Source organism: Chlorocebus sabaeus, chromosome 2, assembly GCF_047675955.1.
Source record: "Chlorocebus sabaeus isolate Y175 chromosome 2, mChlSab1.0.hap1, whole genome shotgun sequence".
Classification (NCBI taxonomy): Eukaryota; Metazoa; Chordata; class Mammalia; order Primates; family Cercopithecidae; genus Chlorocebus; species Chlorocebus sabaeus.
This window is the reverse complement of record NC_132905.1, coordinates 58,535,470-58,562,572: the sequence shown is the minus strand read 5'-3', so window position 1 is coordinate 58,562,572 and position 27,103 is coordinate 58,535,470. Positions and strand designations below refer to the sequence as shown.

Here is a 27,103-nt window from a genome sequence, read left to right as displayed (position 1 = left end):
AAGGAAGGAAACAAAAAAAGGAAAGAAAAGGAAACAAAAAAAAGGAAAGAAAGAAAAAGAGAGAGAAAGACCCAGTAGCCATGGAAGAAATGAGGTTTGACTTTATTTAAAAAAAAAAAACAGTGAAAGATTTTTGTGTCAAAAGACTACATAAGGCCAGATCCAATCAATAGGCTATGAAGTAACATTGTGACTATTAAAAGGGTTAAGATCTCTGCTATATAAAGAGTACCCACGAACTGGTAAGAAGACAACCCCACTGAAAAATGGACAAAGGAGATGAAAGGGCGGCTCATAGAAGGCAGACTACAGGGACCCCTGATTTTATCGGCCGTCAGAGAAATGCAGTTAGTTCTGAACCACAATGAGATACCTTTGTTCACTTATCAGGTAGACAAAAATCTGTATGAAATTATGTGTAGGAAACGCAGTCATGCTCTTTGGTAAATTTACATCACATCTGAAGCGATTGTCACTCAGTTCAAAAAAGTCTTAATTAAGGGGTGTAACCTTTCCTCTCTGGTTTAAAAAGATCAGAAAACCATCACCTGTATTTACTGAAAATAAGTAGCTCATTCTTGAAAAGTACATCTGGATGATGAGAAGTAGAAAGAACAGCAAATTAACCACTGCTTTCAGGTTCTGATTTTTTCTTTTAGTTGACTCTTCACAGTTGTGAGTCATCTACTTTTACTGTCTAGCTTTTTTAACGTCTTAAAGGTTGGAACTTCGGAATCAATTAGGATGGTTCCCATCATCCTCATGGAAAAAGGATCACAGCTCAAACTGTCTTAAACATAAAATAAATACTTTGATCTTACTAAAAAGAAGCACATGGTGAGGCTGGCTGAGAATACGGTTCACTCAGGCATTCTCCCTGGTTCTCTGTGGTCTTCTCCTCACTGTTCTGCCCTTTCCCTCTGACAGCTTTGTCTACAGCAACTTCCCCCTTGATTGTAAGATGGCTACCAACAGCTGGGGCACTGCTTTTCTTGTTCACATTTAGAGGCGATCCAGAAATATAAAGCCCTTTCCGTTTGTCTGAGTGGAACAACTTACGTTACCTGCCTCCCCCGGAACAGTAACAAGAAACTGATTCGCTTAAAGCTGGGTGCGTGAGTGGGCCAGGAGATGTCATGATTGGCCTCCACAAAACAGATTGGTCCCTTAGTACTGTGGATGGGATCAGCTTCCTGTGAGTCAGTTGAGGTGCATAGGAGGCGGCACACAGAGGACTGAGGTTCTGTTAGGGAGGGAGAAAGAGTGCTGGGCTGACAGCCATTTGTACCCTCTGTGCCATCACACCCTGCAGATGACTGTCCCTAGAAATGGCCACTACCATTCTAGAGACTGCCACTATACCTCACAGTAAGTTGTTATATTAGTTTCTTACTGCCACTGTTGCAGATTCTCACAAACTTAATGTCTTGAAACAGTACAAATTTATTATCTTACGGTTTTGAAAGTCTGAAATCCAAAATCAAGTTATTGGCAGATCTGTGTTCCTTCTTGAGGTTCTAGGGGAGAATCCTGTGTTCTTGCCATGTCCAACTTCTAGAATCCTGTGTTCTTGCCGTGTACAGCTTCTGTATTCCTTGGCTGTGGCCCTGCATCACACCACCTTTTCTCCCAGTTTCCATCATCACTTAGCCTTCTTTGTCTGTTATCCTCCTGCCACCCTCTTATAAGGACCCTTGGATTATATTGGGACCGTTTGGATAATCCAAAATAATTTTTCTATCCCAACAGCCTTAACTTAATCACATCTGCTGTGTCTCTTTTGCCATGGAAGGTAGCACATTCACAGGTTCTGGGGATTAGGACATCCTTGGGGAAGTCATTATTCAGCCCACCAGTGCTGGTTGGTCTGCAAGGTCCAAGATGATTTCATTCACATGCCTGCTACTTGATGGGGGCAGTTGGAAAGGAAAGCTGGGTTCATCTGGGACTTCTTGTTCTGTTTTCTGGTTAACAAGGTAGTTGGACTTCTTATATGCCTGCACAGGGCTCCAAGAGTGAAATGTTTCAAGAGATGGGAATTGTTAACCAACAGCCTCTTGGGCCTGAGTCTGATACTGGCACAGGTCTCTTCCATTCTATTCTACTGGCTAAAGCAGTCATACAGTCCATGAGGATGAAAGGGAGGGGACATGGGCCTCATGTCTCTGTGGAAGGAGTGTTAAAGAATTTGTAGTCATCTTTAATTTGCTATGTATGTGCATTTTTTTTTTTCTTTTTTAGTTTGTGGGGAAAATGGGAGTTCTAGGTCAAAAAGTCACAGGTTATTGAGCCATAAGAGACTTTAGACCTAATCTAGCCTCTGTGTCCTACAAATTAACATATATGTGTGTGTATATGTGAAATCCAAGTGAGTTGCATGACTCGCGTTACAGTTAGGAATGTGGAGAAGCAAGTCTTTTGATTCTTAGTTTGGGCCTCTTCTTTCTGTGCTATACTCATCCTTGGGCCATTCCTACTGAAGCTTCAGATAAAAAAAAGAATAAAATGAATAAAGTGTTATTTTCCTGTGGAAGATAGTGGATCCGTCAAAAAGATAAAATAATTTCCATAGGTGAGCACATCTCACAGTGTGATAGTGCCTTTGATAAGCCACACAGGCTTAGTAACTAAGGCATGAAGAGAAAAATTATTTCAAGTATAATATTCCTTTAATTTTCTCTAGAGATTACTATTGGATATCTGTTTTGTTTTCAAACTGTGCTTGGTAGTTACTGAAATTAGTTTTGCACTATTCATATCTTATCTCTTCTTGTAAAAAATATTCACAGTAGGTAAATTTTAGTTGTATTTGGGCTATGTGTTTTTGACACTCAAAAGTAATAATGGAGTTTGCAAAGATGAAGCAAAATTATACGTATATTTTGTTTGGGGGAAACCTTTAATTCTATGTGGATATGAGAGCAGAAATCAGTGTTAAGCTTTGTGAGTGATTGCATGAATTACTTCATTTCTTTGCATGCCTAAAGTCTTTTAAATGTTTAAAATTTTGTGAATATTTCTTTACATTAGACCTAAGATTCTGAGGATAAAGCTGAGATCAGCATTCTTCTGATAAAATACCCTTTGAAGATCTTCACACTCCACTGTCAAGCTGCCACTTAGTCACATAAATCAAATGATGCATCCTATCATTGTTGTTGCAAGAAGTCCCCTGAATTTTCCTATCTCTGTGACCACAGGAGCAAATGCTAAGGTGTAGAGACCTGATGTGATGATAATACAAATGTGTTTACACATTAATTTATTCTGTGGTTTTACAATGCAAATTAAACCTTTCAGATTGGGAAAATTTCACAGCCCTCCTTTCTGAAACAGCTTAGTAGTTTTCCTTTTAAAATAGCTGAGTTGGGAGGGATTTGTTGGTTAGTTAGAAAATTGGTAAGTACAGGCTCTGGAACCTGTCGTGCTTCAAGCAGTTGCTGGTTTTAGTTTGCTGTACCCTGTGCACGTTGATGGTAACTAGGGTTACTTAAAACAAGGCAAGACTGAAGTTTGGCCAGGTGTTCTTGAGTTGGGGTGAGCATCATTGAGAAGTGTGCTGACTTTCTTCCAGACTGTTGGTAGTGGTACTGTGCAGGAGAGAGCGCCTGAGCTGGATGGTGGTGGGCCCATGGAGCCGGACAAAAGCCATTCTAACAGCAGCACCCTGTCGGACCGAAGACTCAGTAACTCCAGCCTCTGTAGCATTGAAGAAGAGCACCGAATGGTGTATGAAATGGTACAGCGGATTCTCTTGTCAACACGAGGTTATGTCAACTTCGTGAATGAAGTATTTCACCAGGTTAGTGTGTGTGTGTGTGTGTGTGTGTGTTACAAGTTCTTGAAATGGAAACGATTTTGTTTCATGTTCTTTTACTTGTAACACTCCAACAAATAGAGTTGATGAGTTGGGTTACGTTACAGAACTGAATAATAACAAATGATTCCTCTAATCTTTTAATTTGTGTGGATTGCTGTGATTTTTAAATTTTGTTGTTGAAAAACATTTACACAAGGAGGGAAAATTCTATATTTGAGCAAAATCATGAGACAGATACTTTCATGTTTTTGTGGCAAAGTAAACTCAGAATTAGGTGGGAAGAAAGCCATTCCTGAATACCCAGCAACAAATGAACACAGCAAAGAAGAGTCCAGTCTTATTCCCAGAGCCTCAAGGAGCTCTCTGAGGAGCTGGAGGTTTCTGCAAAAACCTTGCAGAGGTGTGTGGCACTCACAATATGATAGAATTATTTATGGCACTAGAGAAAAAGGTAGGTGGCAAGGGGAATAAAAGGAAAGAAAGGAGCAGAGGCCAAGACAAGAAAAGTACTGGTGCTTTTCTTGGTGTTCAAGGTACTGGTGCTCTTGAACACAGGAATGTGGCCTATTTGTGGGTATGTGTATATGAGGCGGAATAGTTGTTTTATCCATAGACCTGAAAAGTAGGTTAAGCCCTTGAATGGCAGAGTCCAGTTGTAGGTGAGGAGGAGAGGAAGACTCTTGTACATGTGAATGACGGGAATGCACCACAGAGAACTTCTTTTGGCGAGGCAAGTTTTTGAGATAGTGAATGATTGGCCCTATCACTTCTGGGACTTTAATTACAAAAAATCAACCAAAAATGAAAGTCCCAACCTAATCCATAGCAGTGTAGAGATTTTACCATATTTTCATTTTAATGAAGAAAAAATTTTACTTAAGAAAATGTTTGTGTAGTCTGCAATTAACATTCCACTTATAAAATATTTTTTTCTGGTTCTGTGGCCTGGCACTGCCTTGGTTCTTCTCACTCTCTGTGTCTTTCCTGTTTCATGTCTTGGCCCCTCTTCTTGTTTCATCCCAAATTACAGGTGTTAACCAAGATTCAGGGCTCAAGTCTTTGCTGTAATTCTACACTTGGCCTCATTGGGGCCTTTACTGCGGGTCCAGTGCCAGCAACCACTGTGGCATGTCTCCCAGTCAAGCCTTTTGTCTGAACCTCACTTGTAAATAAAAATATTAATTTCATTAAACAAATTTTTTATACTCATGAAAGATTTGTTACTGGCAGAGGATATACTACACCAGGAGCCGGAAAGCGTAACGCAATGCTGCAGAGACCAGGTACACCTGAGCACAGCTTCAAGGGCCTCACTCTGCTGCACAGAAAATGTGCCCTCTCGGGATCATGATTCACCATCATGAGAGTGAGTTATCTGTCTCAGGGAAGACAGGGCGCAAGTTTACTGAGAGGTCCTTCAGACCTAACTAATCACACGGCCAAAATCAGGCAGAATGACTGAGTAAACCAGCTGTAGACTCTCAGTGTCTACATTGTCACTAAACAATGTAGACAAGGTGGCCCTGGGTGCCTCCTACACTTGTCTTTTAAAATGGCCATGTGCCATTGCATCTGATGTTCCTGTAGTATCTTAATGATAACAAGACCAAAGCCTGGCTCATTTTTTCCCCCTAATATCAGCTTATCCTCTTGACTTGACTGCTTCTTCAAAGGGACCTGTATTCATGTTTGCATCTTAATTTTAATGCTCCTAGGTTCCCCATCTCCCTCTCCTCCTATGACAGTCACTGGACAAGTCACACAGGAGTTTTGCTTGCTCCTTTGCTCTCCATTTTCTTTGACTGTGGTTAGCAGCCCTCTCTTTGAACTCCCCTCTTTCTGTGTCATCCCTTTCTAGGTAGTACTGCACACATCATACTGCCAAAACAGTTTTTTTTTAATAATAGTCCATGATTTGAAAACCTAGTCCATTGCCTACATTAATGTTGTCATATTCATGCTGCTGTTGTACATGTGAGAAGTCCATGGCAACTATTTGAGTTGAAATAGTCAGGGTCCTGGAGTGTATGATCTATAGCAGGGGTCAGCACACTTTTTAAAGCAAAAGGCCAAATAGTAAGTATTTTAGGCCTCATGGATTATCCTGAATGCACCTCAGAGAGACAGAGAGGTGAGAACTGTGAGAGATTGAGACCTGGAGGATCTGGTGAGAAGGTTCAATAGGTATTCATGTCTCCTCTGGCTGCATTATTTTTTTGCTTACTGTTCTACCACTTTTGGAAGAGTATCCTACTCTGATTGTGGATTTTTTTTTGGAAAGCCTATCAGTTTTTGCTATATTTTTGGCAAAATTATTAGTTGCAATACAAACTTAGAATTAGTTTATATTCCTTTGAATTGAATGTTGTCATTAAGAAGTTTCTGTCTTCATCTCTAGTAATGGTTTTCTGGAGGAGGGGCACAAAGTCTATCTTGTCTATTTTTAATATAGCTCTACCAGTTTTCTTTTGGCTAGTGTTTGTGTGGTATATCTTTTGCTAACTCTTTACTCTCAGCCTCCCCTGTTCGTATGTTTTGGATGTCTTCTTATAAATTACAGCTAAGTCTTTTAAATAGTTTTTTAAATTAAATCTTACGATCTTTGTCTTTTGATTGGATCATTATTCATTACATTTAATATAGCAACTGCTGTTAGGTTTTAGTCGGCTGTCTTCTTACTTTCTAGTTGTATTGGACCTTCAAGCTCATTGTTTTTAATATCCTATTTTTCTTCTCAAATTAGTTTTACAGTCATTTGTACTTAAATAGTTAACACATGCATTCCTAACATGAATGTTAGCATTAATTCCAACTTTTACCCTCAGTACACATGTTAGCTCTATTTACTCCTCAGTTTATATGCCATTGTTATTATTATTAATATATAATATGTAGATGTTATCCCTTTCAGAACCACTGTAAAGTTTGTTTCATCCAGTTTTATTCTTTTTATTCATATATATTTTCATAAATATGTTTTATTCATTTAGATTTATCCACATTCTCTTTTTATTGCATTTTATTGCTTCCTAAATCTCTGACCAGGAAAAATTTCCCTTCTCTCTAAAGAATAAGTTTTAATATTTCTCTTAGCTCAGGTCTCCTGGTAACAAATTTTCTCATCTGAAAATGTCTGTATTTTGCTTTCATTTTAGAAGTATTTTATTTCTGGGTGTCAAATTCTACACTGGCAGCCCTCTGCACATGAATCTTTTGTTCCATTGTTTCTTGGCTTCCATTATTTCTTTGAGAAGTCATAGAAAGTCATGTGGTTGCTCCTTTGTAGGAGATATGTCTTTTTTCTTCTGGCTGCTTTTAAGATTTTTCTGATTATCTTTGGTTTTCAGCAGTTTTACCTGTAATATACTTCATATTTATCCTTGTTTTTCTTTGTGCTTCTTAAATCTAGGGATTGATATATTTCACCCATTTTGGCTAAATTCTCAGCCACTCTTTCCTCAAATATTGTTTCTTCCTCCCATCTTTTTTTTTCCCCTCTTTTTTTTTTCCTGCATCTCCAGTCGTTCATTGGATAACCTATTCATTGTATTTTCTCTTTCTTATCCTGTCTTCTGATTTATCCATTCTTTTATGTCTTCATAGTTTGTTCTAGATATTTTCTTCTGATTTTTCTTCCAGTTTTCTCTTTAGCTGTGTCCATTCTGTCCAACCCATATACTCTGAGTTTTTAATTTGAGTTTTTTTATTTTTAAATCCCATTACTTTGGCTTTTGATACCATGATTATCTCGATATTGATATATTACATGAACCTTTGTTAAAGTGAGTTCTGCCTGTAACTGGATCCTGTGGCTTGAACCTTAAGGGCAGTATTAAAACAATCCCAGCAACTTGAGACCAAGACCTGGATTTGTGGCTAACTTTGTAACCCTGGAAGAATATCTCTGGTGCTGTAAGCCTCAGTATCCTCATCTGTCACATTAAAGCATCTGAGTATGCGGTACCTCTCCCTCTTGTTCCCCTCACATATGGAAAGAGTTCTTAAAACTGATAAGCAAAAAGCAAATGCATTTCTCCTTTAAATTCTTTAACATTATTGGAATCTTCTCACATTAAATCAAAATTGCTGTGTGGAGATGTGTAAGGGAATTCCTTAATGTTAAAAAGTTCTTATAAATATGCACAATGCTACAACTTTGCCATAGGCTCTTGTTAACATTGATAGCTGAACTCATTAGTAACCTGATAAATGTGAAACAATTGTTTCTCAAAGAAATAATAATAACAAAAAAGGAAGGAAGGAAGGGAAAGGAAGAAGGACAAAAGCAAAGAAAAGGAGAAGAAAAAAAAAAGGAACAGAAGTCCTGATTTGTAACAGATGCTGACTTCTGTGGTAGAACCACTCCCACCGTGACTGATTCAGGCCAACACCATGACATCAATGAACATGGAGATGAGAAGAGATGGGCACAACTGGTTGCCACTGGCTGTACTAGTATGTCCCTTCTAACCTATTTCTGATTTTTTGGGAAAAGGTCCAGGTTGTGCATTATAATTATGTTTTGTAGCCAATTGAAAGATTTCTGTAGGTATGATTTGGTGATTTGGTTATTTTTGTAGACAAATTATTCAGAATATAAAAGTTATTTTTTTCATTTTTCTTTTCTTTTCTTTTCTTTTTTTTATTGAGACTGAGTCTCACTCTGTTGCCCACGCTGGAGTGCAGTGGTACAACCTTGACTCACTGCAACCTCCACCTCCTGGTTTCAAGTGATTCTCTTGCCTCAGCCTCCTGAGTAGCTGGGATTACAGGTGCATGCCACCACGCCCAGCTACTTTTTGTATTTTTAGGAGAGATGGGGTTTCGCTATGTTGGCCAGGTTGGACTCGAACTCCTGACCTCATGATCCACCTGCCTTGGCCTCCCAAAGTGTTAGGATTACAGGTGTGAGCTACCACGCCCAGCCTATAAAAGTTATTTTTAACTGCCATTTTTTAGGGCTCTCTTACAGGAATGTCTTTGTTTCTGCTGGTAAGTTTGGTGTGCACAAAGATTTGTGGCCCTTTGTAGTATATTTATAAGCTATGTGTTCCAAAGGAAAGTGAAATAAGTGATGGTCATTGGAAATGTCCGTGATGCTGCCCTATACTGATGTTTGTTTGTAGTTAAAGGGAGTTTTCTCTTTTCCTTTCAGGCATTTTTGTTGCCTTCCTGTGAGATAGCTGTAACAAGAAAAGTAGTTCAAGTGTACAGAAAGTGGATTCTCCAGGACAAACCTGTGTTCATGGAGGAGCCAGATAGAAAAGATGTTGCCCAAGAAGATGCTGAAAAATTAGGATTTTCTGAGACTGATAGCAAGGAGGTAATTTTTTTCACTTGTCTTTTGAGTTGAGGGTAAATATATTTCAGTAAAGTATACTTGCTCAGTCAAGAGTCTTGTCAATGGGACAAAGACTTCCTTTTATCCCATCTGATACTTCTGAGTTGCCAGGTTCTGTGAGGGTCTGCCTTAGAGAGTAGCTTCTGTACTCCCATTCTAGATTGGCAGTCATCTCCTACAACTCTACCCAGGGCCATCTGCGTGTTGCATCTTTGTTAGTCTCTATCGCAGGAGAGTTGTTTAATAAACCATCATATTTTACATGTCTCTTTGTGAGACTAAAAAAATCACTGCCTTCTCCTTGGCTTGTTTAAATAAATATCATTTGGAGAAACTAAATTGAGAATGTTTGGGCAGACTTTTCTTATGCAGTGGCCTGTACCAGAAGCAGCTAGATGTTACTCCTGTGAAAGAACTAACCAAACAGCAGTGTCCCTCTCCTTTAAGCCTCGCTGAGTGCTGGCCTCGTGGAGGGACCGCTGCCCATGTTAGATAAAGCTATAGGTTGGATAAATCCAAAATGACAGAGTGGAATATCTTCCTGAAACGAAAGAAACTTAAGCGATATTTATATTTCTGGCATACTATTATGAAATTAATTTAAAATGTTTAAAGTTTCTCACTAGAGGCATATCACTTTAAAATATCTGTGTTAATTCCATAATTTTAATTTTTCAGTATTGGTGAAATCATTTTAATAACTACCATGAGATCTAAATGAATATGCTATGTATCATTTATCACTTATTTTAAAGCAAATTATCACCCATTTTAAAGGTCTGTATTCCATGCTCACTCAGTCATTGGACAAACAGAACTCATTCTTTCAGCACATACTAAGTGCTGAGCACTATTTTAGGTGTTGATCATTGAGTGGGGAGCACTCTACCTCCTAGAACCTATTTTCATGTGAATCCTGGTGAGTTTAAGGAATTAAATATGCCAACTAAATATACTTAGTTTATATAATATAATTATATTTATAGTTAAATGTAAGTTAAACATGTGCATCTTCTACTCTGTTAATGGATCATTATCTTCTGAAGGCCTCGTCTGAAAGTTCTGGTCATAAACGATCTTCCAGTTGGGGACGCACGTACTCCTTCACAAGTGCAATGAGCAGAGGGTGTGTGACAGAGGAGGAAAATACAAATGTGAAAGCTGGCGTCCAGGCTTTGTTGCAGGTATGTGGCTGGCCAGAGCATGAAGACCCTTCCACTGCCTACAGCTGGAGCCATTTTGTCTTTTTATTTATTGGGGATAATGTCATATAAATATGGTGGTATTTGTAGCCATCTGTTAGTAAACAATAAACAGCAGTTTAATTAGTTATTAAATTCTTATTCTGACTTCTCTTTCTAATTCCTACCCACAATTTACAAAAATTTTTTTCTAGTCAAAGAAGACATAAGAACTGATTGCAGTCTTTTTGAGATTATTATATAGTGAATGTGAAATGACTGAGATTTAAATCTTTAAATTATCTTCCAAACACACATGAATAGTTATCTGGGCTCTTAATTTGCAAGACAAGCTTGGTGATTATAAAATCTTGTAAGTAATATTCCTCTTAAAATTGGCTGTGTTTACAAAGAAAAATGACTGATGTAGTTTTTAGATTTTTTTTTTTATTATACTTTATGTTCTAGGGTACATGTGCACAACATGCAGGTTTGTTACATATGTATACATGTGCCATGTTGGTGTGCTGTACCCATTAACTTGTCATTTACATTAGGTATATCTCCTAATGCTACCCCTCCCCTCTCTTCCCACCTCACAACAGGCCCCGGTGTGTGATGTTCCCCTTCCTGTGTCCAAGTGTTCTCACTGTTCAATTCCCACCTATGAGTGAGAACATGCAGTGTTTGGTTTTCTGTTCTTGCGGTAGTTTGCTGAGAATGATGGTTTCCAGCTGCATCCATGTGCCTACAAAGGACATGAACTCATCCTTTTTTATGGCTGCATAGTATTCCATGGTGTATATGTGTCACATTTTCTTAATCCAGTCTATCATTGATGGACATTTGGGTTGGTTACAAGTCTTTGCTGTTGTGAATAGTGCCGCAATAAACATACGTGTGCATGTGTCTTTATAGCAGCATGATTTATAATCCTTTGGGTATATACCGAGTAATGGGATGGCTAGGTCAAATGGTATTTCTAGTTCTAGATCCTTGAGGAATTGCCACACTGTTTTGAATGAATATATGAAATAGAACTGACACCATTTGAGAACATTTGAAAGAGCAACTTTGGATCTTTACTTAACCTCCCCAGAGCTCAGGATTTTACCTCAAAAATGGGAATTGGGAGATTTCCTCTCAGGTCTCATGTAGCTTGAAGAGTAAGTGAAAATACAGGGTGCCTCTCATTCCCCGCTCACTGTGCCCTCACCCACCACCCTTCATCCACGTTTGGAGATGTGTCACTTAGGCCTCCCATGTAGAGGCCAGGTGTGGAGTCTGGGGAAAGTCTGGGAATGACACGCATGTTTCTAATTTTCTGTCATCTGTTTCTTGATAGGATTCGTTTTCGTGGTATCCTTTTTGTTTTCAAGTGAATTAGCAGTTTAATATACCATACTGATGAATTTTCTCACTTTTCATTGAAAACCCACACGTAATTTTGAAGTTAACTTAAAAAAGTTGAGATGATTTCACTTGTGCATCTTTTGGTGTAGCTCATAAATATGACCTGCATCCCCATCAGAGAAACTCTTGCAGGAGTCCTTGCCCTTTGTCCCTCAGTAGCTCCATCTTTTAGCTAAGGGGATCTCCAGCAACAGTCTGTGGTGGTTGCAGGTGCCAGTGATCTCCTGGGTTCAAAAGAGTGCTTTTTATTTTCTGAAAGGATGAGTTACATCCACAGTAAGTCCTCACTAATGTCATCAATGGGTTCTCAGAAATGGTGACTTTAAATGAAGTGAGTACAGCAGGTCTTTGAGTAACATGGTTTGATTCAACATCATTTCATCATAATGCATCATTTCATCATAATGTTCATGAGAAAATAATTTTCTTTTATATTTTGCTTAAAGTCATCATTTCCAACAACCTATCAATGACGTTAAATGAGGACTTACTGTCCTTGCCTGAACTGAGAAAAAACAATTTCTGTTTTATTATATATAGTCCTACAGTTAAAAAAAGTATTTACTTTGGATTTAAATAGTTAGTTTTGTTCTTGTATCTAATACCTTGGTCCTCTACTTTGTTTATTAAGAAAAAGGGCCAAATGGAGGTTTGATAAGATAGTAATTTTCTTTCTTTTCTCCAACTGTGTCTCAGATGTTCAAGAGATAGTAGTTTTCTATAGTTGCTTTTGACAAGTGCACTCTGGACATACTAATTTAGTTTATTTTTACCTTAACTGATACCAGCACATTAATAAGAAATACTCATGCAGTACCTTTGATGTTTTGTAAAAAGTAAAAGTATATAAAGACTCCTTACATGGGAATGTGCAAAAAGTTTTTAATTCGTATTCAAGAAGCCAAATATATTGAATTAAAAGGATCTGTGTTGCAGTATATCATCTGTGGCGTACTTCTTTCAAAAACAGAACCACTAAAACTGCTGTAATCAAAAAGCTCTTTGTTTTTGTTTTTCTTACTCAAAGACTAGTAAATTCTTCATGACTGAAGTTATCATCATCAACTATATTATAGTGCTTATTTAGTGATTTTTCTTAGAAAATTGGGACATAATACCTTTTAATCTTACCTAAGATAACTTTAAAGGCTGTGAATATTTTAGTTCACCCACTTGACTTTTGATGTGAATTTTAATTTGGTCAGATTGTACATTTATTTTGATACAACACTTTAAAGAATTTTATTTATAAATGAGCTAGAGAAGCTCCTTCATCCTTTGAGCTTGTGTTGTTGAACACAAAGGAGATGTAAGAGGGAATGTACTAAGTATATGGAGCAGGTCCGTCCTCATACCAGATTGACAACTCAGAATATCTGCAGATGATGGGACACTGGTGTCAACTGTATAAATGGAAACGCACCATTATTTTGCTGTAGTGACTCAAAGCAGTAATAGTATGTGATATCCTGGATCAGCGCTTCTCACATTTTTCTGCTGAGATACCCCTGATGGTAGAGAACAGTGAACTTGTATGCTAAAGGTCTGAGGCAGAGGGTAGAGTAGTTGGCTGATTTTCTGAATTGTTTTTGAAATCTCAGCTTTTAACCTTAAGAATTCACTTAGATTTTGTATGCTACTGCATAATATATCTTTCATATTTAAAAACATAGGCTCCTGGAAGACGTGTGATGTCAATGGCTTCATCTGTTTCTGGGCACATCACAGCTACTTGAGGTTCTTATGCCTGTTGAGTGGTGCTGTCCATTGCTCCTGTCAGCAAGGAGTTCATGCTCTGGGAGACTCAATAAGAATCACATAGTTCTGTCTGACCACTGTCTGGCCATCTGTCCTCTTCTCCTCACATTTCCCCACTAAAGTTTCTCATTCGTATGCAACAATCCTACTTTTTCCCCTTGTTTTCCTTTTTTTGTTGAGGGGTTGTGGAAAAGAAGTCTTCAAAAGCTTTTCTGACTCATAAAATTTCTGTAGTTGCAATATTAATATGTAATAGTGATTTTTTTCTTTTCCCCTAGGGAAAGGCTTTTCAGGTGTCTCAGTATTTAAGTGATTCTAAAGGGTGAACTAAAAAAAATTTTGCATATGTGTTGGTACCACTTGCCTTAATGAATTTTTGCCTTATTGTGAATTTATATGTTGGTACCACTTGCCTTATTGAAATCGAATCTTTTGGAAATAACTAAAAAGTGATTTCATTGGTAGAGTGAAATTAATATCATCTTTAAGCAAAATTTATTCAAATGTTTATGTTCAGTTATATTTTCTAATGTAAAATTGTTGATTTTAAGGTATTTTTGACGAATTCTGCAAACGTCTTTTTGTTGGAACCATGTGCTGAAGTTCCCGTGCTCTTGAAAGAACAAGTTGATGCTTGTAAAGCTGTTTTGATTATTTTTAGGCGCATGATAATGGAGCTTACAATGAATAAAAAGACATGGTGAGTTTCTATCAAATTAATTAGTATTGTAAAACAGATGTTTCTGTTTTTCAACATCATTTAAATGTTAAGGCTTGCATTTGTTTAATGTTTTTACAAAGTTAACGACAAAATGTCTTTTGTAACAGTTTCTGTGAATTATGAAGAAGGTAGTTATCCAGTACTTTGATAGATCAATTATTTTCATTCTATTTTTTAAAAATGTCCTTGAACAATAAGTATTTTACTTAATAGTGGATTTTTCCTTTTAAACTTTCATCAAACATAGTTTTGTGGAAAAGCAGCAACTGGTGTCTTATAATATTCATCATAAGCTCAGGAGAGTTTGTTAATTGCCCTGAAATGCTGTCAACTGATTTTTATTGCTTCTAACTTGATGTTTTAAATTCATTTTGGAAAAACAATTATTTTAAATGATAAATTATCAGAGACTAAATACATAGTGCAGTCAAAAATCTGATCCTGTTATTAAAACTACAACAACATTTTTTTCCTTTTCATCTTTGTTTTTATTTGATGTTTTTATTTATAATGTCCCTATAGGTAAACAATGCATTAGATTTTTTTTTTCCTGCTCTTCTCTTTTTTTCCTGCTTTTCTCTTATTTGAAAGTCATCAGCTGGGTGCGGTAGCTCACGCCTGTAATCCCAGCACTTTGGGAGGCTGAGGTGGGTGGATCACCTGAGGTCAGGAGTTCGAGACCAGCCTGCCTAACATGGCGAAACTCCATCTCTCCTAAAAATACAAAAAAATTATCCAGGTGTGGTGGCAGGTGCCTGTGATCCTAGCTACTCGAGAAGCTGAGACAGGAGAATCACTTGAACCCGGAAGGCGGAGGTTGCAATGAGATTGCGCTACTGCTCTCCAGCCTAGGTGACAGAGTGAGACTTTGTCTCAAAAAAAAAAAAAAAAAAAGTCCTCACTTTACTCCATCTGATGAGGTATTTTCAGTGATGCTCAGCAACAGACCAGAAAGCCTCAGAGTCACTTTCCATTTCTTCCTCTTCTCCTCATGTGTCATCAGCCTCTCACTTCTGCCTTTAAAATGCTCCTCAAGCCTGTCCTTTGCATGTTCCCTCTCATTCCACCGCCGCCCTTGTGCAATCAAGCTGCCCACCCCAGCATCTCCCTAGGTGATCTTCTGCCTTGGTTCTCAGTCCTTGGAGGCCCTGCAGACCAGTGGCACCTTTCCTACCTGAAACCAGAGGGGTCCTCTGCCCATGTCTGCGTTCTGGAGGCCCTTGAGTCAGCAGGAAAGGGGCTTTGGAAAGTGTCTGCAGTTGGTAGGAAAGCGTGGACACGAGGTCTGATCGGAAAGGAACTGCAGGCCACCAAGTCCAATTCTTTTGCTTCAAAGATGAGGGAAGGGTGGACTCAAGAATCCTGGTGTGCAGAAAGTTCACAAGTACAGAAACCACAGGCATCAAAATGATATTATGATGTAGATTCCAACATCATCTTTCCCAGACTTCTAAACTTAGCACTATTTGCCAAGTTAAGAAATTGTTAAAACTAGAAATATTACAGTGATGCACAATATGATGTAAACAAAGTTAAATTCCACGTCAGTAATATTGACAATAATGAGAAATGCTGGTATATGCTTTCAATTAAAATACCTGTTCCTGAATACCATAGTTTTATCAACATCATTTAAAATGTTTTTCTCCTTTGAAAACTTCCTGAGTTTTGTATACTACTGTATCAGCAATTTTTTTATATTTTTTGATAATCTTTTTATTTTGATGAAAATTCTAGGAAGTAAAATTAAGCAATTCTGTTCTGACTTTTACAAATTCATAGATTCCTAGGTGAAAGTATAGAAAAGAAAAATTGTAGAAATCGATGAAAATAGTTAACGGGAAAATGGTCAATAGAGCATAGAAAGGAATGTGAGCAGTTTCTCTAACAGATTTTCTTGTGTATTTAAGTACCAGATAATCCCTTGCCTCCCATCCCTCCTTTCCTTCCTCACTCCTTCTTCTCCCGTCTCTCCTTACCTCCTTTTCTTCCATCTAATAAATAACTATCGAGCGTCTACTGTGAGAATATAGTGGCGAACTATGTAGACAAGGTCCCTGCCCTCATGAGGTTACATCCTCATAGGACCGAGAAACATTAAAAACCTAGAAACAATTTCAGAGAGTCTGAAGTACTGAGAAGAACAGTGAAGGTTGGAAAGGGAAAAGAGTCCTGAATTGGGTGTGTGTTGCTTGGCATGGATAGAGGGAGAGTTATTTCCGTCAGCTGTCAGAGAAAGCCTTCCTGAGCAGAGCCCTGAGTAAAGGGAAGGAGGAGCCTTGGGGAGGTCTAAGGGAAGGGCATTCCTGGTAGAAAGAGCAGCAGATGCAAAAGCCCTGATGGGAGAAAAGGTAAAAAAAAAAAAAAAAAAGTGGCTTGTTTAAGGAAGGACAAGATGATGGCCAGTGTGGTGGAGTGGATGGAGTGAGAGGGGAGGAGGCAGGGGGCAGGCCAGGGCCAGGTTTCTTGGGGTCCTGCAGACCAAAGGAAGGACACCAGCTACCTCCTTGTGTGTCTGCAAGATTGTGACATAATACAATTTATGCTTCTGAAAGGCCCCTGTGGCTGCTGGAGAACATGCATACAGTGCCATAAATGATGGTGGCTGAGACCGGGGCTGTAGCCAGGGAACTGTAAGAAGTGGTCCTGAAACAGGGAATAACTGGTATGTAAATGAGTTGAAATGGCACCTGTATGAAGAGATGGAGATCAGGTAAATAATGAAGAATGTAGAAAAACCCTGACTCCTGTGTCGGACCCAGGGATGACACACATGCCTGATTCGATGTACTCCAACAGAAGTTTATTACACTCTTTGAGCAGTTCTCCTTGGAGAAGTCAGTGCTTCACAAAATAGAAAGGAACAAGCAGTTGTCAAAACTGGCAGCTTTGGCAGGTTGTGCATCTTTCTACTGTTAGGAAAGATTTTTCCAAACCGTAGTTTTTCCACCCTTGTTTTCTTCCAGAAGACTCTGCATGCCTTTCTAAGCTTTCATAGGTTCAGCAATCAGATTGACTGTGTTTTTGTCAGTCATTGCTTTGATCACATTTGTAGCTTTTGATAGCAGTTGCCATGATCAAGGCTTTACTTGAAACTTATGATATCTGTTGTTCTCATCACATTCTCATGATGGGTCTGTAACTAGTTGTGTGCAAGGGATTGTTTTTCATTGTCTTATGCATCATGTAACAGGAACGGGCAGTGGTGATCCCTTCTCTTCCCTGGCGACAGGGACCTGGGTACCCTGAATGTGGTGAGCGACAAGCTGTCCCCCAGCACTGTGCCATTTCTTCTCCCAGTTCTCTTCAAAGTCACCATTGTACTTCATGCGTGTGTGCCCAGAAGATAGTCCTTTCTCTTCTGTGCTTCCAGAATCCATAGGCAGAGAATAGGAATACATGGGCAAGTAGCATGGAGTGCAGTGAGAATGTATACCAACAGATGACTCTGGGGACCAAAATCAAATGGGGCCAGCTACAAAGAGGGCAGGAAATCCCCACAGGTGATTTTACTGTGAGGAATTTTATGAGGTTCAGCATATTGTTAGGAGAAAATGCTATTCTGATATGCAGAGATATGAGAAAAGTATACAGGAACTATGATTTAGAGATCTCATCTGATTACTTTGTCCTATTCTCAGTTTTATTACTAAAGAGCAGTAAAGCCAAGGAGAAGGTAGTAAAGATTAGATGAATGGTTAGCATGTGAAACCTGAAAGGAACCGGAGTGATTTCCCTCAAGGAACAAATGCACCTCTGTTACATAACGTGTTCTGTGTTCCCATGGAATCTAGGGGAAGAAAAAGTGAGCAGATACTCTGATATGAGCAATATAACTTAGGTATAAGGAAGAAAAATGTCTTTTGGCTGTTCTGAATAACTTATTATTGTAATTAGCAGTGTTAGGCTGTCTCTATGCTGTTTTATAGACTTCAAAGTCCTTTTACGTAAAACCTTCTGTGAGAGACTATAACAAATGCTGGCACATTGGAACTGAGCTGCAGTGATGGCATTTGTCTCAATTGTGCCCTGTAGCGCAGAGTCAGGATCTTCTAGGCGTGAGCACTGTGCCTGTAAGTGTCCTGTAATGCAAACCCCTCCTGCCTGTGAGTACTGTGGCATTCCACCATACCAAGATACTGACTGTGTGTGTCCCCAAAATAAAGGGCAGAAAGTCAACTTAACTTCCTGTTGCAAAGATAGGGAGACCTTACAGGTCAAGTAAAACAGTGGATAGCAAAATTAAAGAGTGCTGCATACGTTCCAGTAGGTTTTCACTGAGTGCCTTTAAGGTGTTGGCACAGTTGGAGAAGACAGTCTTGCCTCTCTTTTTGCAAGGGAAGAAAATCAGGCTGGAATGTTATGTTTTATCCTGCCTGTTTGTGTGGACATGGGAGGCATATTTTTAAAACCGTTGTAACATAAGGGAGCTTATTTTGGTAAAATATGATATTCATTATGTAATTGGCATCTGGACTTTAATAGTTTCGAGTAATACGTAATTATCAATGTTGCTGAATTCTTAAGAGAATTTCTGGTACCTATAAGTTAAAGTACTTTGGAGACATGATTATTAATATGAGCTTTTATTTTGGGTGGCCCAGGGAACAGATGTTGCAAATACTACTCAGGATAACAGAAGCTGTCATGCAGAAGCCAAAGGATAAACAAATAAAGGACTTGTTTGCCCAGAGCTTGGCAGGGTTACTATTTAGGGTAAGTCTTTTTTATTAAAACACTGCAAATGCAAGAAGTCAATCAGATTTTATAGCAAACTAGTTTTAATCATTGAGAATTTTAAGAATAATGTTAAATTTAAATTTCTAGAAATTTTTCTTCTTAGCTTTGTCCTGAAGGTTATGATCTATTCTTTACAATTAGTGCTGGGCTTTTAGGCTTTTCTCCCTTTCTACCACCTCCTTCCTCTTTTGATTTGCTCAAGGGTGGTAGGAATTAGGAAGCTCTGATTGGCTTGGTGGAAGGCTAGGTAGATTTGGAGAGGTAAAGAATGAACGGAAGCATGGGAATGGGATAAAAATTTGAGAGCCATCAGTGTGTTGGGAAATTGTATTTCAAGCCACAGAATGGGCTTACCTAGAGAGGACAGTGTCCACAGGTGATGGAAGAGATGCTGAGAAAGGGTGACCACGCCGCGAGGAGGAAAACCAGAGGAGTGTGTGTCCTGGGTGCCTGGGGATGAGTAATTGGGTAGGAGGAGAGCAGCCAGTTGACCATGGGCTTTGACAGATGTAGTTGGTTGAGAATGTTCTATGGGATGAGGCCCACCTGGAGTAGATGGAGGAGAAGATGAGAGCTGGGCAGTGGAGGTTGCAAGCGTAGTTAAGGCTTTGCAGAGTTTGATGTGGAAAGGAAGAGGAAAAGGGGAGCTAGCTGAAGTCGGTGACATACATGGTGGGCGAGGTTTAAGGTGGGTGGTACTAAAGTATGTTTGCTCACCAATGGGATGGTCCAGTGAGGGAGGACAAGATGGTCTCGGGGAGACAGAGGATAACTGTAGAAGTGAAGTCCCGGATATGGTGGGGGGCTGGGCCGGTCTTTGGTGTGAGCAGAGAGCAAGGAGATGCCTGTGCTTCTTGCATCTCATGTGGTGAGCAGGTGAAGACCAAGAGCAGGCTGATACCTGGTGAGCTGCCTGGGGAAGAGGATGTGCCAGAGGGTCCTGAGCATGGCAGCCTACTCTGACATTGCTAATATTTATGAGGACCTTAGAGTTTATGAAGCATTACTGAAAGAGAAGAGTGTGAAAGGGCTCTGGAAAAATGCGACATTCTACATAAATAAAGGTATTAGTACAGTGGGTGGACTTGACTTTGGATAATTACATAGGTGATTCTTTTGCATATGTCCAGCTTTGCTCTGCTGATGCCTGGAGGGTGGTACTGACCACTGCTTTGCTGCCTGCCTGGACGTATGGACACTGCACACTTTGCCCTCTCAGCGAAGTGTCTCACTCTTGGCACCCTTTTGAGCTCCGTGTCCTGGACCTTGGCTGCCAAGTGGACATGAGCTGAAGCCAGTCTCACGCTGGCAGGTGCTTAGACCTTATTCTCACCAATTGCCTGGCTCTGCATCTGTTTTGTGTGTTGGAATTAGAGAACTTGTCACAGAATTAAACAAGTATCTATTCTGGGGTTTGGGGTCTTTTTTTCTTTTTTTTTGGTTGGTTTTGGTCTTTGGGGGGGAAAAAAAACTCCCCCCATGTAATGGAGAAAACCTTCTCAGATATTACTGCCCTCCTCAGTTGGCCTGACTTCCCCGAAGCTCAGTTGACCTGACTTCCCTGTAGCTTAATTCTGAGTTCATGATTATTAATGATTTTGATATTGTTATTATTTTGGCAGTTTTTAGGTAGATCAAGAAGGATGCTTAAGTTAAGAAGTAACCATATGGCTGGGCATGGTGTCTTACACCTGTAATCCCAGCACTTTGGGAGGCTGAGGCAGGAGGATTGCTTGAGCCCAAGAATTCAAAACCAGCCTGGGCAATAGAGTGAGACCCTGTCTCTACAAAAAATTTAAAAAAAATTAGCCGGCCATAGTGGCATGCACCTGAAGTTTCAGTTACTTGTGAGCTGAAGTGGGAAGATTGCTTGAACCTGGGAGGTTGAGGCTATCAGCGAGCTATGATTGCACCCCTGTACTGCAGCCTAGTCAAAAGAGCAAGACCCTGTCTCAAAAAAAAAAAAAAAAAAAAAAAAAAAAAAAAAACCTACCATAAAAAATAGTGAAGAGAGGATGAGCTTTTTGGTGTTAGGCAGATTGTGGTTCTGATCTCAGCTCTGCTACTCCCTGGCTATGTGGCCATGAGCACATGACTTTAGCTTTCTGAGTGTCTTCCCTAATCTGTCACAATCAGGAAAGGACTTCTTCCTACCCTGCAGGGTTGTCATGAGAATCAGAGTGGTCCCATTGGGATTTGTGATCTTCTGTTGACCTCCCACATTCTTATGGGAGGTGCAAGAGGCAAGAATAGTAAGGGTCCGGACTTACCAGGCTATCTGGTGTCTGATATCTGTTGGGCATCATCGTGGTCCCATACTGTCATTAAGATGTGCTGTTTAATTAGTATTCATTTGATCATGTGGACTGTCTAAAATGGCCAATTGATTTTTTTTGAAAAATTTAGAACAAGGAGACTTAAAAAAGACAGGACATTTTTAAGTTTTTATTACCCTTTTTATCTTTTTCTAGTTCTTCTTGTGTTTATTTTATCTGTCAGTAGATAACCTGGGCCACCAAATTTTCTTTAAGTGATGATTGAATTTGACTTAGTTTTAAATATTTACCAAATAATGATGATCGCCTTATTGCCCTAAGTGATGTTTTAATTTGTTATCAGTGCTAAATATGACCTTATGCTTGACGTTCTGATGGTATATCAGGAAACTATGGTCCTGCTCTTTGTAATATGAGCCATTAAAGTTATGTCGTCCCCTTTAATGTGCTGATAGAGTGAAGTAGGAAGTGGTTGGTTAGCAAATGTTCCTAAGAAAAGGAGTGATTTATTAGCTAAGGTGTTTTTAAAATACATCATGTGTACCAAAATGTATCTGATAAAACATCAAATTTCAGTGCTGAAGGAACCTTGGAGAAGCTCCTATGCAACTCTTATTTTTAATGAGAAATGTGACTACAGAAAGGCCAAATAACTTTCCTAGGTCACAAACCAGGGTAGTCTAGGCTGTTTGTTTCCATGTTCCTTTTAGAAAATGGTAATTGATCAGAAGGACACCCTGCCTTCATGTCCACAGGTGCCACCACTCACCACCCAACTGTATTTTACAAGTTTACCATTTTGCTCTGTGCAAGTGTTGTCAGTTGTGAATTACGATGATAATTCAACAGGTCTGCATACATTTGTAATATTTGCTAAGTTGATTTTATAAACTGCAAGAAGTCATTCTGCACTTGTTTCATAATTAGTTAATAAAGTGAAGCCATTTTAAGATCCCCAGTATAGAGCATCTCATTACACCAAGACATCTGCTGTTATCCATGAAACTGACACTATATCCGAATGTGAGTCTGAGTCCTGATAACATTATCAGTCTCTACTTTCTTACTCGGCTCAGATTATACTTATTGATCTAATATTTAATTTTATTGTCTATAGGTATTTTATGGCAATGTCCTCAAATTCATCTTGAAAGCAGGGGTATAAAAATTAATAGAAGATGACATCGTAGTCATAATAAAAATATTTAATAAAGATAATAAAATTATTTTATTTTCTTTCATATTTTTAGTTTTACAAAATTCATACATGTTAGAATCAGATTTTAAATATAAGTGGTTAATATCTTGTTTTTTATATAATTAACTACTTTAGTCCTACTTTAACATTTTTATTTTTTTAAAAAGTGGTAGCAGCCGGGCACGGTGGCTCACACCTGTAATCCCAGCACTTTGGGAGACCGAGGCGTGCAGATCATGAGGTCAGGAGATTGAGACCATCCTGGCTACCATGGTGAATCCCCATCTCTACTAAAAATACAAATAAATAAATAAATAAAATAAAATTAGCCAGGCATTGTGGCGGGCACCTGTAGTCTCAGCTACTTGGGAGGCTGAGGCAGGAGAATGGCGTGAACCCGGGAGGCGGAGCTTGCAGTGAGCCAAGATCGCGCCACAGCACTCCAGCCTGAGCGACAGAGTGGGACTCCGTCTCAAAAAAAAAGTGGTAAACACAAATCGAAACAGAGAACACATGTGTTACAGAAGGACCACTTTAAATAAGATTTTCCAAGTGGTCAGAACAGGCCTGCCTGATTTTACAGACTGATTTCTGTTTATCAAAGTTTTCCTGTGTCTATGTTAAAGAATAAATTCCATTTAAAAAATCTATATATAATTTGGGGGAAAAAATTAAGAAGTGAACTCACCTACACAAAGAAGAATTCCTGACAAGAGTGGGAGCCTATTTGCATCTGGGTTGGGCCTATGCAAATACAAGCTGGCATCTTAACAAGTGCGTTTATCGTTGACAACTGACTACAGGACTTACACAGACTTTGGGTATAAGGATTCCTTTTCACAAGCTTAGGAAAGCATTTTGTGGCTCATTTGAGATGCACTTGGCTATGTAGAGGCACTTCTTTCAGGGAAGATATATTTGGATTTGAATTTTAAAGGATGGTGAATATTTTGGCAGAGGTAAGGAATGGGGCAATTTTAAGGGAAGGAAATATCCAGGATATAGGCATAATTGTCTCATAGGGCTGTCCATGTGACCAGTTGTAATGCTGTGGATTGTAAGACTTGGGGCAGACACTGATAAGTGAATAGACTGTGAAGGAAAGGTGTGATAGGTGTATTGATGGAGGGGAAATGCAGGGACCTGGAGGACACTTCCTGGCGACTGGGAGGTGGTGGTGGGGAGATAGTCAAGGATACCTTCTTGGAGGAAGTGATGTACAAATTTTGACCTGAGAAATGATGGAGAGTTATACAGAAACAAAAAGGAGGAAAGAGAGGGAAGGAAGAGTATGTGCAAAGGCCAGCTGCAGGAGCGAGCAGGTAGAGGAACTGGGAGAACGTCAGTGGAAGAAATTGAATACCTTTTACTATTATGCTGTAGGATAGGTGCCTGAGGGTTGTGTAAGTAGCACTGTCTAGTACCTAGGTAGATAGATCAGGAAACCAGTAAAGAGGTCTAAACTGGACATGGAGATTCAGAAGTCAGCAGCACACAGAGGATAACTGGAGCCATGGGAATGGAGCCAAAACCCAGGCAGAAGGTGGAAGTGACCTCAGAAAGGGAAGATCCAGAGCAGTCTGTTGCCTGGGGGATGAGGAAGTGGAGATGGAGTAGATGTGGAACATTCTTTCAAGAAGTTTGGCTGTTAAAGTGGAAGGAAAAAGACTGTAGCTAGATGGGGGAATCTGGGTTCAAGGGAATTGTTTCTTTCAAGATGAGGAAGAATTTGGAGCATATTTAAATGCTGAAGAGAAAGAGCTGGGGAAGTGGGGTTGGCTGGAGATTAAAGGAGAGGGGTGGTTGAGAGGCATGAAGGTCCAGAGCATAAGGGGGCACAAGGATAGTAGATCAGGGGCCCCTCTTGGAGTTCAACCCACGGGTGGAGGAGGAGCTGGGTGAATGTGGGCAAGAGTGTGAGTCCATGGGCAGAGGTTGAGGGGAGTCTCATTGAATGGGTTCTGTTTCTTGTGAAGTCTGCAGTCAATCTGTCTGCTCAAAGTCGGGGAGGATTTGGTGGGCTGGAGGTTTTCCTTTAGGAGGTTTGAAGTAGCCACTGTGGATGGAAGGAAAAGAGCAGTCTCAGGAAGCAGAGTGGTCACTGTGCAGAGGGGTTTGTCTTCTCCCTGATTATAGCCAGGGCCAGCCGCAGACCCTAGAATAGTATTGAATCAGTAACTTTGTTCATAATGATAACTAACTTCCCAGTAGCTTAAATCTTGATTATAGTTGGTCAAGTGGATTTTGAGAGTTAAAAGAAAAACAACTTCCAAAAGTACTTTTTATTTTAAAATTTGTGTTATTAATAGTCATTTAAAACATTTTGTTAAAAAGTATACTTCTTCAAATGAAGATGTATGAATTCTCTTGTTGGTTGGTTGGTTTTAGACGCTCATGGTGGCTTGGATCCGAGCAAACCTCTGTGTGTACATTTCTCGAGAGCTCTGGGATGACTTTCTTGGTGTGCTGTCCTCCCTCACGGAATGGGAGGAACTTATAAACGAGTGGGCCAACATTATGGACTCCTTGACAGCAGTGCTTGCTAGAACCGTTTATGGAGTTGAGATGACAAACCTACCTCTGGATAAATTAAGTGAACAAAAGGAAAAGAAGCAACGAGGCAAAGGTATTTCTACTTTTCCAGGTTAACACCAGATGTCTAGGTCGGGGGACGAGTGTGTATTTGTATGACTAAGCAATTAATGCATGAGATTTTGTAATGAACTGAACCAGCTACACAGTGTCTTCTTAATAGTGGCATTAATTCGTGTCTCATATCATTCTGTTCCCTTAATGAGATGGTGAATTTCTGAGGAGGCTATGCAAAAAGGAAGATGCAAGGAAGGTAGTAGTAATAGTAGTGATAACTAACAGTAATAATAATGGCTATTACATTGTACATATTATCTCTTTTTGCCTTCATAATAACCTAGTGAACTGTAGATACTTGTATAATCCCCATATCACAGAGAAATAAACTGAAGTATGAGACTTTGCAGAGATGTCCAATCCTTTGGCTTCCCCGGGCCACATTGGAAGAATTGTCTTGGAGCACACATAAAATACACTAAAACTAACGATAGCTTATGAGCTAAAACAAACAAACAAACAAAAAATAGCAAAAAAAAAAAAATTCTCATAATGTTTTAAGAAAGTTTACACATTTGTGTTGGACTGTACTCAAAGCCATTCTTGGCTGCATGTGGCCCATGGGTTGGGCCACGGGTTGGTCAAGGTTGCCTTGCAGTGATTGACTCATCTGAGCCCACATAGTTAAGAAGTGTTTATAAAATCAAAGCTGGATAAATACAACTCAAGATGTCATACAATTAAGATGCATTCTACAGCCTCTCTAGGAAACATGGAGAAATTCTGAATGCTTCAGATGGGAGCTATTTTGGCTTTGTTGTATTTCTGGGTAAAAATTGTTTTGGGACTGAGAACCTCAAATGAAAGTGATGTTTTCAAGGTAGAAAACATCAGTGGTAGTTTCTGTTAGGAATGACAATTTGGCATCCGCTTGTCTTAATTACCATTCTTAAGGATGTGGCATGGTCCTTAGATTAATTCACTTGTACTACACCATACTCTGTAAAGATTTGAGGCTGGGCACAGTGGCTCAAGCCTGTAATCCCAGCACTTTGGGAGGCCGAGACGGGCGGATCACGAGGTCAGGAGATCGAGACCATCCTGGCTAACATGGTGCAACCCTGTCTCTACTAAAAAATACAAAAAACTAGCTGGGCGAGGTGGCGGGCGCCTGTAGTCCCAGCTACTCGGGAGGCTGAGGCAGGAGAATGGCGTAAACCCGGGAGGTAGAGCTTGCAGTGAGCTGAGATCTGGCCACTGCACTCCAGCCTGGGTGACAGAGCAAGACTCCGTCTCAAAAAAAAAAAAAGAAGATTTGAGGCAGCTCATAAAAAGGCATATAGTACAGTAGATCAAATACAAAATAGGGTCAAAATGAGTGGGATTGCAGGGAACTGCCGTTGTGACTAAAATGCCAAAATACATGCCATAGAGTCTCATGGACTTGCTGGGGAGATGGAAAAGTCAAACATTGGATTTGATTTTGGTCTTTGCAGGGTTACATCAAATCAGGAATCACAGAGCACATAGGGTAAAAACAATTCAATCACTTAGGTGATGCTTAGCTTTATTAGGTCCTCCTGAGACTTGGGAGGAATTTTTTCCTTCAAAGCCCCATAAAGGGTACACATTGCTTATTGTGTAGACTACCCCTTTAATAATACCAGCCTTATTATAGATTGTATCAGTGTGCTTTTGCCATGTGACAAATCACCCCAAAACTGATGGCTTAAAATAACAACCACTTATTTGTCTTGATTTGATGAGTTGGCAATTTGGATTGGACTCAGCCAGTCAGTTCTTCTGCTGGTCTTTGCTTCTGTGTTTGCAGTCAGCCAGGCTGTGAAGTAGTCAGCTAGGCAGCTCTACTTTTAGGGGTTGGCTGGCTGTAAGGGGGGGCAATGAGGTGCGACTGGGCCACGTGTTTCAGCAGCCAGAGGCTAGCTCAGGCTTGTTCACCAAGTGGCTTAGAGTTTCAGGAGCAGCAAGAGGGCAAGCTCAAATTTTCAAGTGCATTTCAAGTCTCTGCTTGTTCAGTTTTGCTACCAAAGTCAGTCACATGATGA

At 39.6% G+C, this 27,103-nt stretch overlaps 1 protein-coding gene across 5 annotated transcripts in view; it reads left to right on the top strand.

The window, feature by feature from the left end:
• Window positions 1-27,103, top strand: part of RALGAPA2 (Ral GTPase activating protein catalytic subunit alpha 2) — a 328,251-nt gene that overhangs the window by 81,105 nt on the left and 220,043 nt on the right. For all 5 annotated transcript variants that reach the window (XM_007961465.3, XM_037993998.2, XM_073008650.1 and 2 more), the window contains 6 exons: window positions 3,575-3,802; window positions 8,976-9,143; window positions 10,208-10,345; window positions 14,065-14,213; window positions 18,839-18,950; window positions 24,837-25,074. In XM_007961465.3, the coding sequence (XP_007959656.3) occupies window positions 3,575-3,802; window positions 8,976-9,143; window positions 10,208-10,345; window positions 14,065-14,213; window positions 18,839-18,950; window positions 24,837-25,074 (1,033 nt within the window). The remainder of the gene's footprint in view (window positions 1-3,574; window positions 3,803-8,975; window positions 9,144-10,207; window positions 10,346-14,064; window positions 14,214-18,838; window positions 18,951-24,836; window positions 25,075-27,103) is intronic.